Source organism: Callorhinchus milii, unplaced genomic scaffold (genome assembly GCF_018977255.1).
Source record: "Callorhinchus milii isolate IMCB2004 unplaced genomic scaffold, IMCB_Cmil_1.0 Scaffold9, whole genome shotgun sequence".
NCBI lineage: Eukaryota > Metazoa > Chordata > Chondrichthyes > Chimaeriformes > Callorhinchidae > Callorhinchus > Callorhinchus milii.
The window spans coordinates 8,434,266-8,451,284 of record NW_024704750.1 but is presented as its reverse complement, the minus strand read 5'-3'; the positions used below and the strand labels follow the sequence as shown (position 1 = coordinate 8,451,284).

The 17,019-nt window shown below is 41.7% G+C and overlaps 1 protein-coding gene across 1 annotated transcript in view; it reads left to right on the top strand.

The window, feature by feature from the left end:
* The window catches only part of LOC103175227 (cysteine-rich motor neuron 1 protein), an 82,958-nt gene that overhangs the window by 63,778 nt on the left and 2,161 nt on the right, over positions 1-17,019 (top strand). The window contains exons 6-13 of the mRNA XM_007888117.2: positions 2,256-2,384; positions 3,184-3,337; positions 3,967-4,088; positions 6,684-6,902; positions 8,335-8,550; positions 10,578-10,799; positions 12,604-12,726; positions 13,454-13,629. Coding sequence (XP_007886308.2) covers positions 2,256-2,384; positions 3,184-3,337; positions 3,967-4,088; positions 6,684-6,902; positions 8,335-8,550; positions 10,578-10,799; positions 12,604-12,726; positions 13,454-13,629 — 1,361 coding nt within the window. The remainder of the gene's footprint in view (positions 1-2,255; positions 2,385-3,183; positions 3,338-3,966; positions 4,089-6,683; positions 6,903-8,334; positions 8,551-10,577; positions 10,800-12,603; positions 12,727-13,453; positions 13,630-17,019) is intronic.

The following is a 17,019-nucleotide window of genomic DNA, read 5'->3' as shown; positions in this document are numbered from 1 at the left end:
ATACAGCAACAGCTCCTCCTAATGCTCTTTAACTTGGCCTTAACAAACTAGATTATCTTTATCCTCCCTTTTCACAAAAGGTTTTAACTTTGGTTTCTGAAGGGGTAGGAATGCTGGGAGAGTAATGCTAAACACAGGCTATTCATCCATTGGCACAATCTCCTGGTATTCCATCCTGTTTAGGCAGGTCTACATTTTTACTAAAATTAACAAACCCTGGAATGTCAGGCCCTCGGATTTTTGAGTTGCAGCAGATGATCAAAAGCAAAGCTGCTGTTGTAAGATGGAACTGAGGCAAATGCAGAGAGGATGTCAATGTTTAACTTCTGTATGATTGCTGTGGATAAGGTATGGAAGCTAGGACATTTTGACAGGCAATGTGAAGGGACCATAAAGCTATAGTGCCGGAGTCATGACTTCAAAGCATGATTTTTTGTGTCCTATGAGCTTATGGGGGTGGAATACTTGCAACACTGATTCACTTTAAAGCAATTTTATTGCCAGTAAATGTTAATTCACAGGCTCTAATTCTACGTCAGTTTTTATAAAAAAAAGATAAATAGAACAGAATTGTTCTAGTTCTCGGGAGGGTGGTTATTGACACTTGATCCATAACATTAATCAGCCTGGTTTTGTGTCATTAAAAATGCAATTGCATACAGCGTACAAAAGTTAGGTATAGGAATGAGATTGTTTTATTTCCTCCTGTGTTCATTCTGTGAATGTAATTATCTCATGAAAAGACCCTTAAAAATAAAGTTGCTTAGAAACAGCCCATTGAAAGAAGTTGGTAGGAAATCAACAATAATATTGTAACAATGTGCCTTTTTCAGGGTCACTTCAAATTCAAGTCTTTAGCTCATCCCTAGCCACTATTCAAACAGCAGATGTTTTCTCGTGCCACATCACTACAATTTCTGTACAAGTGCCCTATTGCCCGAGGAACCAGAATTAAACGCATAATTTTTTCTCCGATGTGAAGGTACAATGTAAATTAAAGAAAGATTATTAAATAGCTATTTAATAGAAGGGCTATTTAATAATGTGCGTTCCAAAAATCAACATCATTGCTTTAGTTAGTAGTAGAAACAGAAGAACCACTTGTGACCTTATTTATTCAATTAATTCTGTGCCTTTGACTGACACAGACGGAAAACCTGGCTCTGTGGTGAATCCTACTTTTTCCTTCTGGGCTGTTAAACAGCATCATTTCCTGTAATCCAGGATGCCAGTTGCACGTTTTCTCTCAATTTGTTTTCAAAAGACGTATGAAATGAGTTAAATCACATGACAAACAGATGAATTAAAGATATTCTTCCAGCTTCAAGTTCAGAGCAAAGGCTTTACTGATGCTAAGCAGATGGGCTGTGAGTCAGCAATCGGTACCACTTGACGTATGTTACAAAATGTGATGCTTGCACATCAAAGACTTTATTACACCCACTCTGCTTTTGGTGTTTTTCAACATCAGAGCATAAATTTCAAATTGTGTAATCTTAAACTGCTAAAGGAGCAAAAGTAATGATGCAAGCACATCTGCAATATTATAGGCATCATTCTTATCCCAGTAGCTGCTACATTTGAGACGAAACCTACAAAGAGTTGCCTTCGACATTACCAAATCCATTTTTTTAAAGTGCAAAAGTACAGGTGGATTCGGTCGAATTTGCATTAATCCTTTACTTTGGTCAGGTGGCTGTTTGATGCAATTTACATTATATAGTGCCATTCACATCAAGTGAATGCCCCAAAGTGAATTTACTGTGTTGGGTAGGCGCTAGGATTGGGGAGGGATACTCCATGGGGAATAAGTTACATTACTATATAAATTCATTGTACTGAGGATACTGCTTTATCTATTAGATTATTTTCACCTGTGTCAGGGAGGAGGAAGGGAAAGAATGACACCTGAATTTTTTGATAACCAGATGCAACTCAAAATATCTTTTCGTGTTTTATGTTTCAATGAAGTTAAGTGCCGATCTTTGTTCAGAGATTGAAATGTGTGAAAGGCCCACAAGGAGCCTGAAATGTGTGAAATATCCAGCACTTTATTTATTTAACTTGAATATATATTTGACAGTCGAGAAGGAATGCTCCTTAAAGGATTGAGAGTGGAGATGTTAAAGTGATCAAGTGCTTCTGCTCCAATCGTGGTGCTTACAGTATTGTTTCACTTTAATTACTGTGTAAACTGAATGAATCCAACCCAAAATGTGTATGATAAAATTGATTTACTTTTTGTTTGCTAACAGAGCCGAGCTATGGAACAGTTAGTCCAGCACTGTGCAAGAGACTGATAAACTGTACATTGACAGAGAAAGATTGTCCCTATGGCTTTGTACAAGATGAGAAAGAATGTCTGTTGTGTCAGTGTCTGCCGAGTAAGTATGCCCACCAATTGCAGTTATCATTAAACAGTTTTTGACATGTTTAGTGGATTACAAGCGCAACAACATATTACCCTTGTGTAGCGCCCTTCATGTAGGAAAGACGTCCTAGGGCGCTGGATTAATATCAATAACAAATGAGAGAAAAATGCCAAAATATAAATATCAACTTTTAAAAATTATATTACCATCCGTTGTTCCTGAAAAAAGGGCAACATTTCTGTTCCTGAAATGGCCCTTATGGAGTGTTTTGTTTTCAAAAAAAATTGTGTTCACAAAAGTTATTTTGCAACCCAAATTGTCATAAGGTGGAAAAATTTGATTTTTTAAAAATGTTGCGTATCCTAATCTTGTACTGTATAACGTTTTCCTTGCATAGTGGTTTCTTTTTTCGTTTTGAATTAGAATTATTGCTTTCCAGTGGCTTAATTGCTTTTCCCAAGTCACAAATAATAAACATTTTCTTGGAATAAAGGTAACTGTAGCTTAATTTTTTCCGTGGTAGCAATTTTCAACTGGTAGAACGTCTCAATGTTAAGATGAAGTATGAAATATGACCATTTGCAGCATTTACATTATTGGACAGTTAATTGAGATTTTTTTCATGTGCTTTTGGCAGAATTCCTCAAAAACAAGTTTCAAATTTCTGCATCCCCGTTTGAACGAGATCAATACTGCAACAGCTTTGAAGGTGTTTAGTTTCCCATGAAACTAACACTGTTTCGTCGTTGCACATTTGACACATTTTGTAATTCAGTGTTGTAACTGATGCTATGTTTTTTTTCTGTTTCAGAGGAGCCCTGTACAGATTTGACATCCTATTGCTTGTTAGACTGTCCCCATGGATTCCTGACTGATCAAGACGACTGCAGCATCTGTGCGTGCCGCCCTCAGTCACACAAATGCCGAAATCTTTCATGCAGTAAGCACTGCCCCTACGGTTACATGTAAGTGCAGCAAATGAATATAGTGTTATATATATATTTATATATACATACATATAAATTCATTTTTATTTTGTTTAGTTTCATTAGCAAAGTTTGCATGTCTGGATGAAGCACATTTATGTATAATGTTATTTGGTACTCGTATAAACCTATGTTTTGAATATTTGGATAAGTCGGGCTGCAAATAGGGTGATACGAAAATGTTTTTGCTCTTAAGTTGTGGTACCTAGACATGGTTTTAAACCACAGAAATCAAATAAATATAAAAATAGTTGGATTCAAGCCCCATGACTTTGAGCTAGTTTAGTCTGATACTCCAGTACAACAGTGGGGATGTGCTGCATTCTTGGAGGTTCATGGCATAGGACGAGTCCATGGCTTCTGGATGCAACCATTGAGTTGGGTGTTGGGAATAGGGAGAACCCCAGTGGACCAGTCGAGGTGTTAATTACAATTGGGTAATTAATTTTTTTAACAATGCACGAGTTAAATGAGTTTCATCGGTTTCAGTCAACCCAACAATTTTCACTCCAGTATTTCTGTCAGTATTTAAGCATTCGCTTGACATCTTCTCCTGTGACATAATATTTTGCGTTTTGTTTTTCAATGCTATTTTGTACTATTCTTAGGAGAAACAAGCACGGTTGCGAGATGTGTCGCTGTGTGAAGTGCCCACCATTCACCTGTGATAAATATTGCCCAGAAGGATATGAACAAAATAAGAAAGGCTGCTCAGTGTGCCAGTGCAAAGGTACCAGAACATTAAATCATTTCAAGTTATATTTGACCAGCATTTTGAAACAGATGATGAGGTCAGGGATGTCGATAATAGATCGAATGTTCACCTTGTTATTTGCTCTGAGATCAGGAATATATTGATCTTTTTGTGAAGAAAAAAAGCTTACACTATATATCATTTTCAGATAATTATTGATGTATCCCGTTGATACATTCCATGAGCATAAATGATGACGGTGGCAGAAAATTCTTTCCAATGTTAATCCAAAATACATGCAAGCTTAGAAAAATCCTATTTTTATACAATAATATTTTTATATGCACAGCTACAAGGAAATCCTCCTCCAAAATGTTGTATAAATGGGCATTAGTTGCATTTTGATAGCAATACCTTATTTGCAGGCAATTACTCGTCACACCACCGATTTGTGCTAAGACATAACAAGGCTGATTTCCTACATGGTAAATCCTGGCAATATTTCCTACATGGTAAATCCTGGCAATCCTGCCCCAATTGTTGCTTGCCAGAAAAAAATGACACTTCTTCAAGGTACCAATTGTAGGTTTGGGGCATATGTGGTATTTCAGAAGTTAGAATTTAAATCAATTTAAATCAACGTGTTGCTTTGATCTCTGGGACCAGCGTGTATCCACACTGACATATGAACAAACGGAAAGTTCTTTTAAATTTTGTCCCAGAATGCGATTGATTTGAGGTGAGGTAAAGGCATAAGAGTTATTCTCTCACCTCAGATCAGGAACTCACCATGTGAGCTGTTACAGGCAGTGTCCTCAATGGATGATTCTTAAAAAAAATTAATTACACATCAACCTTGGTTTTTTTGGGGGAAATTCCTCATTTGTTTTCTTTACTTCTGTATTATTTTGTTGACTTTTTTCGATTTGTAAGTTTCTTACATTTTTTATTTTTACGTATGTCCTTCCGACTCTCTGAATCTCTTGCTTTCTCTTATTTTCTCTGATTCAGACCACTACTGTGGTTTTCTATTGCAGATGCTTCTGTGATACTGTATTTCATCTATAAGTAATGAATTCCTGCCAGTTTTTTGGATAGTGATTATTTAAATGTACTTTGCTAACACATCGCATAAGATAGGTGGATCAAATTAAGCTACAATCACAGCTAACTATAATTCTATAATGTTTTGAATACAATGCATATCATTTTATTTTGAAAAATATATCTGGAAACCCTTTGCACATAGAACTATGACTCTATTAGTAGATTTTCAAAAAATGAAATACCGAAATAGACCATTTTAAATTGAAATCTTATAGTTAATATATAATAGAATTTAGCATTAACAGATCATGGGATAGCAGGAATATCCAGATTCTATTAATGAATACTTAAATGCACACTGGCTTACAATTACTTTATTACACAGAAATATGGAAGAGTGCAGAAGTATTCTTACTCACAAATAAATGTTTTACAAACTGAATTGCTTTCTGTGTCTGTGTTCATGTCTTTGTGTCCCTGTATCATTTTTTTGTCTCATTTACTGGGAAGCGAGGAGAGCATGTGGACCTGTTCCCAAACTAATTTTATGGAGTCTTTTTTTGTTGGCCACATTAAATTTGTCCACTTGAATTTTAATGAATGGGGGGCCCCTCTATGAAAATATGATTGAAGGAATTAACATTCAGGAAAATCAACATTTCGCAGTCATTTTAAACATTTCAGCAAATGTGCCAAGAGCTGTGAATTGCAATGAAGAGTTTGTAGTAAAAATGGGATTAAATATTGGGCAGAAACCACTCCAAACATTTTTTCCAAATGGTAACCTTGGTTTAATATTTAATCGTTCGGAACAGGATTCCTTAAGAAATGGGGTAATCAGAAGATTACTGCTAATAACGTCTTGATTACAGCTAATAATGCAGAAGAATGACTTCAAATTAGATTTTATTGGAGCAGAATTCCTGCAAGTCGGAATGACGTATTTGTGGTTTTCTTTCTTGAGGAATGCTGCTGGAAATAGCCATAAATTGATCTCAAAATGCTGTATTAAGTTTATTTACTATCTCATGGTTCTTTTTGCATATTTCTATGACAAAATAATTAGACTTTTCCTATTAAACATTTTTAAAAAATGTAGTTGCTTGTTTTATTGTGCTCTTCTTTGATCTGTCAGTTTTTCAATGCATTCAAATACTTTTCACTGAGCACTATATCTGAGTGGGGTAGAGGAACCAGAAGAACATCTTGCTGACTCCTAACTCACAGAAGTATTACTGATTGTGTCCCAATCATGTTGCCTGACTAGAGACTATGCTAGAGAGGTCCAAGGTGGAAAGTGCCATTCCTTCATTCATCTTCCCTTGTCGGCCAGGTCTAGATTGGGAAGTCATTATTATAGCAGATGTTACACCATCCAAGTGCAAACACATATACGGCTTTGCTCCACAAGTAGTATATTGATAAACTGATACAACATCATGTGACCGCATACAGAGAACCCAGTCATTAAGCTATACCAGAAATGAATGATAAGAAAAGAGGTATGATACAGGTTAATGCTTGAGAATGCGAACCAGTGAAATGCTACAACTACAAGTTCAACATTCTGGGTTGCTTTTGCAGATACTGGTAGACATCTGAGCACCACAGCTCCTCCATCTCAAAGCAGTTTCTGCCTAACTGCTGGTGGTCGCCGCTATGAGGAAGGAGAAGGCTGGCATGATGGATGTCGGGACTGTTACTGCTACAGTGGAAGGGAAATGTGTATGCTGATTACATGCCCCGTTCCCAATTGTCTCAACCCCTTGGTCAGACCTGGCCAGTGCTGCCCAACCTGTCAAGGTGAGTTACAAATTAACCTGATTAAATTCAAACACTAGAAACATTTTCACAGATGTGTCTTTTATCACCTAAAAGTAGAGTGTCATTCTGTTAGTTAATAATAATTTTGAAAAAGTATCCTTGCACTTTTCATGTCGGGAGAAAGCCTCAAAGCATTTCGCGGGATTTATTGCATATTGTAAATGAACATAGAGGCCGATTTGAATCCAGCAAAGGGGACGGATTAAGGGAAAGTTTTGTGCAATAACTAAGAGCAACTTTAATTTGGTGAATGTTACATTTTAAATTATTGCAACTAATGGAGATAGGACTTGAACTTCGGGAGACCCCGAGGTTGAAATTCCACAGCTCAAATTGATGGGATGAATGTCTCCTCTCAGCGAAATTAATTAGGCAAAATCTTAACCCAGTTTCTGGTGTCTGTGTGTCTGCATAGCTCTGTAATTGTGCACTAATTTGCATTAATTGGACAGTCTCATTCAAAGCAGATGATAAGGATAACTGATGTTTTTTTTAAAAAAAAGTCATATTGATTGGAGTGTGTTTTAAAAATGTGGCGAGGCATAATGTTGGGATAGAGGGAGGTTTACTTTCAGCTTTATTTCATCCAGTCTTTGACAGTAGATAGTGCTGACATTTGGGTCACTGAATAGGAGATAAAAGCTGGAGAAGTGGGGGAAAGGGGGTATGTTCAAGATAATGCACGTAGGAGAACACTGTAAAATACGCACTCTGAAGCTTCCTTTCTCCTTTAATTCTCACTTTATAGATACCGTTTTTCAGCATTTAACATCTGATACATGACTTTAAGCCTCAAATGCCATGAGATTAATACTGATTACAACAGTCTTGGATGGAAGTCGTGTCTTTTACTCTCTGTGGATTTTCTTTACTTTTGTTAAGGCTGCATCTTTATCCCGATTCCAGTTTCATTATTTTAGTTTTTACATGCTATGACCTCCATTTACACAAGCTTTCTATCATTATCAATTATGTTGCTGTTTTTGGGTTGTTCATCCCCATGTTGTGCCCCTTTGCTTTAAATCTTGTGTTTGTTCTGCTGCTGGGTGTCCTACTCTGTGCTATCACCTCACCCATTACAGACAGTTTAAAAGCCACATTCACACATGTCAGCCTCAACAAAGGAAATGAACCAAATAATTACAGATGGAGATCTGCCTTATTGCACAGCTGATTGTGAAAATGAAAGTGAGGTGATTTGGTGCTTGCTCCTCCAGGAAACCATCCCAATACCCTTGTGTACGTGCTTGTCCAACTGTTCTCTATTCAGAATGTTCACAATGAACTCTCCTTACTTTTGTATTCCAAGGTTATCGGTCAAATAAGAATAGAACGCGGTAACTATTGAGTAAAAAGCTAAGATCTGGAAACATCGCATCCAGTGAATCGAGCTTGTCTTTCATTTCCACAGATGAGACGGGCAGCGGACAAGCTGATGCCATTGATCTCAGTGTATGTCAGGCTCCAGGAGGAGAATACTACATAGAGGGAGAGACGTGGAGTCTCGACAGCTGCACACAATGTACATGTCACAGCGGCCGTGTACTATGTGATACTGAGGTGTGCCCGCCGCTTCTCTGTCAAGCACCAATCCGAGAAGCTGGTGCCTGCTGCCCGTCATGTCCAGGTATGTCGCTTAACAGGAAGGGAGAAATTCTAGGTATTTTGGTAAGAATGTTTATTGTGAATATTACTATCGAGATTGTAAGTAATTAGTGCCGCACAATAGTGACATTTCCAAGATAAATTTATGCATGGTGTCGTTTTATTTCGGCCTTTATAAGAAGAACTCATTCTTGTCTCCTGCTTACATTTACATCATCTGATGCTCATCATCATTTTAATAGCGTGGATCATATTCCCTTCTTTCCCTCTTTTTCTGCCTCCCCTTCCTCCCTGCACAAACCTTGTCTTGCTTTAAGGACCCCTTTTGTTGTAATTCCAGCAACATCTTGTCGAGTGAAAAGGTTGGTGGTGGTGGGGGGAAGAATCTATTTATAGCGCATCACCTTTAATCTCTTTCCCCAATATCAAACCGTTTTAAATCACATGAAAGAACACCCGTGATTGCAGTGCAGTGTGCGTTTTACATTTCTGAAAGTGTTTGTGGCTGAACAGCAGTGCTTTTCATGGGAGCAGGTGTGCTTCTTCAGAAATGTATCGCAGCTGTGTCTTCAAACTGAACCATATTGCTTGTAATCAGATGAAGTCTCATGTGTAGCTAAGTCATCAGTACAGTTTCATCCTTACATATTTTTCCTGTATTTTAAAAGTGAACAGTTTTAATTACCATTGACAACATTTACATTTTTTTTCTGAGAGAAAATTTTTCTGCTAATATTTCACTAAACTTATTGGATGATTAATACATATCAGGAACTAGGCTAGGACTGTAAATAATACTGTTGAACCAAGTGAGTTATTTATCTCTTTAAATGTCAGCAATAATTGGGGAAACGTACACTAATGTAAGAGAAATCCTTGTTTTCCCAGTGACTCAAAAGATAAGTTTTGCTTGAGTTTTCTGGAGGAGAGTTTCGATGCTATTCACTTCTGCAATAAATGCACATGATAAGAATGCTACATTTGCTTTGAAGATGAGCATTCAATGTGTGTCCTTCTTTCAGTGTTGGTTTATCTAGTTGTCTTGGTCAAGCAAGAAGAGGCAGACGCAGAGATGCATATACCAGTGGGGGGAAAATATAATGGAACACTGTAAAGTTATATTAAAAAAAACTATTTGATGGTGTGCTTACAATAATTATATGCAATTCAATTTCTGATTATTGTAATTCACTCCCAAATAGAGTAGTTACTTCTGTATAACAAGTCAACACCGCACTTTTTGGTAAGTTTACAACATGCTGTACCTGTAAATTCACTGGCCTATTCTGTTTCCATTTATTTATGTAACCAATGCTATTTGAGTCACAGTTCAGATTACACCTAATGACTCTTTTTGAATTATTTTTTAATATGCAAAGCTGTTCTCTGCATTTTCAGTGAATTCCAATCTATATTACGTAACCGCACAATGTAATCCTGTCACTAGGTGGCTGAGATTTGCACATTAGAACAAAAAACGTTAATGTCCCAAGAATTCAAGAGGCATCTGCGAATTCAGAAAAGTTCAAATGAAGGGAAATGAGTACACAACATAAAAGAACATCCAAAGTCAACATCAATTACGGTTCTCAAATCAAACTTCAACCCTCTCCAGCACCCCCAAGTGTGCAGTTTAGTGCAACTCCGACTAAATATTTATTGCCATTCTTGCCTCATATTTATTTTCATTGTTTTGATGATGAATGTAGCTATTTAAAAGCCATGTTCTTTTTGCTGATTCAAATAGTTTTATGTTGCTGTTTTATGTCATCTTTTAACTTCCCTTTACCTTTTGTAGACTGTAAATAGTATATCAGCGTTGCTCCTAAGATTCCGTTAATCATCCCACAAACAATCAGGAAACATCTTTCCATTCCATTCTTTTATCCAAACTTGAAAACAAACAAAATATCGCCAATTCTGCAACTTTTTCTTATCTCGCGTCTCTACCTCTACCCAATGCATATAAATGTGTCAGCACACAGGGCAGGCATGTTGTTGGTTGGTGCTTGAGTTCGGACAGCTGATACTCGCATTTTCACTTCGCAGAAGACCAGCTGAAAGCCCTGTTGCCTACAAATACCAGCGAGCCCGGATACTGCATGTCCAGTGATGGAGACATTTTATTGGCTGGAGAATCTTGGAAGCCAAATGCCTGCACAAGCTGCATGTGTGGCGACAGCATCATTCAGTGTTTCTCTCAGACCTGTTTGCCTGCCTTGTGTAGACTGCCAGTTCTACGAAAGGGCCAATGTTGCCCTTATTGCTTGGGTGAGTATACAGTCAGATTGTTTAACCCTTTCACAATGCTTAGCTCACATGATCAGAGACTGGAGGTCGATTCTACACTTACCAGAGTAGAGAAATGTATGTCGTTAACTTGCTTGTCGCTAATTTGTGACATTTGAATTACATTTGTCTGTTTATGCAACTAACAATTCATCTCAATCTTGCAAGAAGTGAGCCACTAATCTATTGGCACGCTGCTCATTTAGCAACACATGTACAGTTGCTTGCTCATGAGGTGAGAATAAAAATCTTCAAATAGGATGTGACATCAAAACCGCAAAATAGTCATTGCTTTGAAATTTTGCTCAAACGAGGATTCTTTAAATAACTTTAATCATCTCTGCTGGCCGATGAGCACAGGGGCTGTTTTTTTTTACAGAACAATGATATAGTCTCCAGGACAGTTTTTGAAATGATGTCAGTTGCCTAATGACTGCACATCCTTTAGAAGCCGGCTGACTTCAAAGAAATCCTCTAAACTCTGACACACCCATCAAATAGAGGCAAAGATGACTTCTGAAAAGAAAGCAGGCTCCGGCCTGTTCCGTGTCTCCCACCCGACCCGCCGATGGTAGGGTGGGTCGGGCGGGAGACGTGGAGCAGGCCAGAGCGGATTCTTGCAAGATTGAGATGAATTGTTAGTTGCATACAGACAAATGTAATTCAATTGACATGGAGCAGACAGGTTGATAGGGCGATCAGCTTTAATTTTTTTTTACCATTTTTCCACATTTTCAGTTCTGAAGATGTTTAAAAGCAGTACACCTCAAGATTAGGGTCAGTCCCAGTTTTCTAATCTTGTGAGGAAGATATTCTTGTCCCTTTCCCCCAACCCCCACCTCATCTCCCATTGCTATGTTTTCATAAAGAAAAGTTGTGACACCCCAAGGCACATGCCTATGTCTCCATTCTGGGAAGAACCATCGTTTTAAAATATTTTTGTTATGACCCAGTGCAGCTTTATTTTGCCTTCTTCGCTGCCAAAACTTGAAAGGAGAAAATTGGAAGTTAGAAGAAATATACAGAGCCCACCCCAATTAACATAATCTGCTAATGCATGGGTGACAAGTCATTACAACTGTTTCTGCCCTCGGTGGAAATTAGACATACTGGCTGGAGGCCAAGTAAAACCCCTTAAAAATCAGGCTGCGCTGAAACCACTGAAAATGGCCTTCCTGTAAATTTGAAACAACAACAACAAAATTACATTTGTAAAGCTGCTTTCACGTCCCAAGGCCCTGAACTGTCGGGGATAAGGATCCGAGTATGGGGGGCAGGATCGGGGTGAGGGAGGGCAGAGTTAGGAGGGCAGCTCAAGGCACGGTCGAAAAGGAGAGTCTTGTGTCGTGCCTTGAAGGAGACAAGGGAGGGAGCAAGGTAAAGGGAATGTGGGATGGAGTTCCAAAGGGTGGGGGCACAGAGGTTGAAAGCTCGACCGCTGATGGTAGGGTGGGTCGGGCGGGAGTCATGGAGCAGCCCGGAGCGGATTCTTGCAAGATTGAGATGAATTGTTAGTTGCATAAACAGACAAATGTAATTCAATTGACATGGAGTGGACAGGTTGATAGGGGGTCAGCAGATCAGAGATGAAGGAGGCGGCACGGCCATGGAGAGCCTTGAAGGTGAGGACGAGGATTTTGAATTCTATAAAAGTACATTTGATTTCAATTGTTTCTCTAAAATGTAAGGTTTATCAATAATAAGTTCCCTCAGGTACTATAACCCGATTATTGAATTGATGCAGTGTTTTTTGTTATTTGCCTATATTTCGGTATGTTGTATCTAGATGTGCCGCCAGCTTCTTCACCCACAACAGCATCTGTCGATGTCCCACTGGAGAAGTCAACAGAATCGATGGATAAACAGCCGGTTACACCGTCAAATCAGCCTGACCTGTCATTATTCACAGGTGAATGGAGTTTTATTTTCATCGTGTTTTATTTGCAGCAAAGCACAAACTCTTCTCAGTTCTTATTGGTCTATTCTGTTGTCTTCAGAAAAGCAGTTTCTCAAAACTTTGCTGAATAGAACAAGCAAGCACATCCAATCTCTGTCTCTTATTTGTTCACAATTGTTAAATTTACTTTTAATCGATCATTTTCGCAGTCTCTTCAAGAAAATCTGGTTGAGATTGTTAAGAACCAAATCTAGTTTGTTTTTTCTTTTGTTGATAATGGTTGTATAATTGCAAATGCCACCAAATGTGCAGTTTAAATGGGGTTGAATTGATGCGCAATTGCTCCTAACAGCCCTGGGAGAAGATGTTTTAGGATACAGTGCAATTTTCACCAACTAAACGTAGTGAGAGTGAACCCCACTGGGCTCACTCGGTCACTGTTAAGTTCTCAGGCTTCCAACATATTAGTATTTAATCCATCAATAGATTCAGAGAATGCAACTTTTTAAACGGAGCAAGATGATAACCTGGGATATTATCCCTTTGTGATTATTATCCTAATCTCTATTTTGAGTGGAACAAATATTTCCTTGTTTCGCAAACTTGGACAGTACCAGAAAGTGAAAATAATTCTTAGCTTTACCCCTACATAGCCGTAAATATTCTTTTGTTGAGGCAGTTGATTAAATTCTGAAGTTTATTGTGCTTTCTTACTGTCTGTCTTTGTGTCTGATTACAGAAGAAACAGTCTCTGACAGACCGTTCCAGGAGACTGAAGTGTCTGTAATCTACCAGTCAGCAGCCTGGGTCCTGGCAGCCATACTGCTTGCAATCATTATTTTCTTAGTGGCTGCTTTTATATTGAACAGAAAGAAGCAGTGGGTGCAGATGCCTTGCTACAGTGCTCCAACTAAGGTAAGCTGAACCCAGCACAAAACATTAGAATTAGCAAAAAATTGCAAGATATCTTGCACTTGCCATAGAATGTACTTACCCTCTCGACTCTCTACCCCCTCCTCGCTCCCTCCCTTCCCTCCCCCTGACCATTTCCCCCCTGCTCGGGTCCCGACCCAACTGTACAGCGCCTTGGGACGAGCTCCCGACGTGAAAGGCGCTCAATAAATGGAATCTTGTTGTTGTTGTTGTTAAACCACCTGTTCATAGAATCATACAGGACAGAAGGAGGCCATTCAGCCCATCGTATCTGGGACAGCTCTTTGAAAAGAGCTATCCAAATCAATCCCACTCCCCCGGTCTCTCCCCATAGCCCTGCAAACTTGTCCTTCCCAATTCTACTTTCCCTTCTGAGTAAACAGTAATAATCTTAGGCTGCATCATCACGGTGGACATATTCCAGACGAACGTGTCACAAAAGGAGGTGCAATGATACAGAAAAAATGAAAGACTTATCAGCATACCCATCATGTTTGCAAAACTGCAAAATGTCCGCTCCCTCTCCAACAAGGCCCTGGTCATCAACGATCTCATCCTTGATGAGAACGTTGATATCATGGCCTTGACAGAAACGTGGCTCACCCCAGGCGACACCTTCCCCCTCACGGAGGCCACGCCACCCGGCTACACCTCCCACCACATCCCCCGCCCCAACCGCCGTGGCGGTGGTGTTGCCCTTATCTCAAGGACACCACTTGCCCTCTCCCCCTACTCCACTGGCTCTTTCCCCTCCTTCGAGCACCTCACCCTCTCCCACCCCTCATTCCTCTCCCTTAAAATCCTCCTCCTCTACCGGCCCCCTAAAACCTCTCCCACCTTCATCTCTGACATTTCAACACTCCTCACATCTCTTTGCCTCTGCTCCGATCGCCTCATCATCCTGGGCGACTTTAACCTACACTTCACCCCCTCCTGCTCCATCTCCACAGACTTCTCTTCCCTGCTCTCCTCACTCAACCTTTCCCTACACATAAACTCCCCCACTCACAGTCACGGCCACCCACTCGATTTGGTGATCACCCGGGGCCTCAGTGTCTCGGATGTCACTATTACCGACAAGGCCATCTCCGACCACTACTTCATCTCCTTCACCACCTCCACCCCCTCCCACCTCCACCAGACCCACCACCATCTTCTACCGCCCTTGGAAGAAGTTACCCCCACAATCCCTAACCGATGCCTTGGAGTCCTCTGAACTCCTCTCCCTCTGGCCTTCAACCCTCACCGACCCCTCTTCTCCTCTCTCCCTCCTCCACAATATCCTCTCCTCCACACTCAATACTCTTGCCCCCATCACTTCCCGCACTGTCTCCTACTCCCGCTCCTCCCCCTGGTACACCACCCACCTCCGCTCACTGAAATGCCAGGTGCGGGCTGCTGAGCGCACCTTTGTCAAATCCGGCTTAACGGTCCACCGACAAATCTGGCTGGACCTCCTCAAAATTTACCGCTCCACTCTAGCCTCGGCCAAGTCGTCCTTCTACTCCAGGATAATCCTGGAGGCGAAGAACAACCCCAGGCTACTGTTTTCCACCACATCCCGACTCCTCCGTCCCCCCCGCCACCCCGCGCAGGTCATCTCCTCCAACCTTCACTGCGAGGAGATGCTGGATTTCCTTGAATCCAAGATCAAGGGAATCCGCTCCGCGGTCACTTCCCCTCCAACTTCCACCCACCACCCACCCCTTCCCTCCCACACTCCGACTCCTACCCATCCTCCCCTACACACCTTCGTACCCGTTTCCCCACCCTCTGTCACTGAACTCATCCTATCCCTAAAACCAACCACCTGCTCCCTTGACCCCATCCCCACTCCACTCCTTATCTCCCAGCTCCATTTTCTTGCCCCACACATCACTGACATCATAAACCTGTCCCTCTCCTCTGGCTCTGTCCCCATTCCATTAAAAACTGCCATCATCACGCCCACCCTGAAAAAACCCTCCCTTGATGCGTCGCAGCTATCAAGCTACCGGCCCATCTCCAACCTCCCCTTTCTCTCCAAGGTCTTGGAAAGAGTTGTCGCCTCCCAACTGCGCTCTTTCCTCTCCACCCATTCTCTTTTTGAACCCCTTCAGTCAGGTTTCCGTGCTGCTCATAGCACAGAAACTGCCCTGGTCAAGGTCACCAATGACATCCTGACCATCTGTGACCAGGGCTCCCTCTGTCTCCTCGTCCTCCTCGACCTATCGGCAGCATTCGATACGGTCGACCACACTATCCTACTCCACCGCTTGTCCTCCCACCTCAACTTTCAAGGCACTGTCCTTGAATGGTTTAGGTCGTACCTTTCTCACCGTCTTCACTTCGTCTCAACGAATGGCTTCTCCTCCACCCCCCGTACTGTCTCATGTGGTGTCCCTCAGGGCTCTGTCCTCGGTCCCCTCCTCTTCACCCTCTATATGCTCCCCCTTGGTGACATCATCCGCAAACATGGGGTTAACTTCCACATGTATGCGGATGACACCCAACTCTACCTTTCCTCCTCTACTCTCAACTCCACGACCACCGATGTCCTGACAGCCTGCCTGTCCGACATCGAGTCCTGGACGAGAGACAACTTTCTTCAGCTCAACGTGCAAAAAACCGAGGCCCTCCTGATTGGCTCACGTCAGCGCCTCCGCACCTCAGGCGCTGACACCATCAGCATCCAAGGCTGCACTCTCCACCTCTCAAAGCCAGTCAGGAACCTCGGCGTTTTGTTCGACCCTGAGCTGTCCTTTCTCCCTCACATCCGCACCACAACTGGCACCGCCTTCCATCACCTCCGGAATATCGCCAGATTACGGCACTACCTCACCCCTCACGCTGCTGAAACCCTGGTTCACGCCTTTGTCACCTCAAGGCTGGACTATGGGAACTCTCTCCTCGCCGGCCTTCCCGCCACCTCCCTCCACAAGCTGCAGGTCATTCAGAACTCTGCAGCTCGTGTACTGTCCCGCACCAGGCTTCGGGACCACATCACTCCCACCCTCGCTCGCCTCCACTGGCTCCCCATCCCCCAGAGGATTGATTTCAAGATCCTCATCCTCACCTACAAGGCCATTCACGGCCTTGCTCCCTCCTACCTCTCCAACCTACTATCCCCCTACCTACCTGCCCGTACCCTCCGTTCCTCTGGCTCCGGTCTGCTCCACGTCCCCCGCCCAAACCGCCCTACTATCGGTGGTCGGGCCTTCAGCCTCTCAGCCCCGAGGCTCTGGAACTCCATCCCCCAGTGCCTTCGCCTTGCTTCCTCCCTTTCCTCCTTCAAGGCCGGTCTCAAAACCTTTCTCTTTGACCGTGCCTTCAGCTCCCCTCTCGACTCTCTTCCTCCTCCTCGCTCCCTCCCTTCCCTCCCCTCACCCTGAC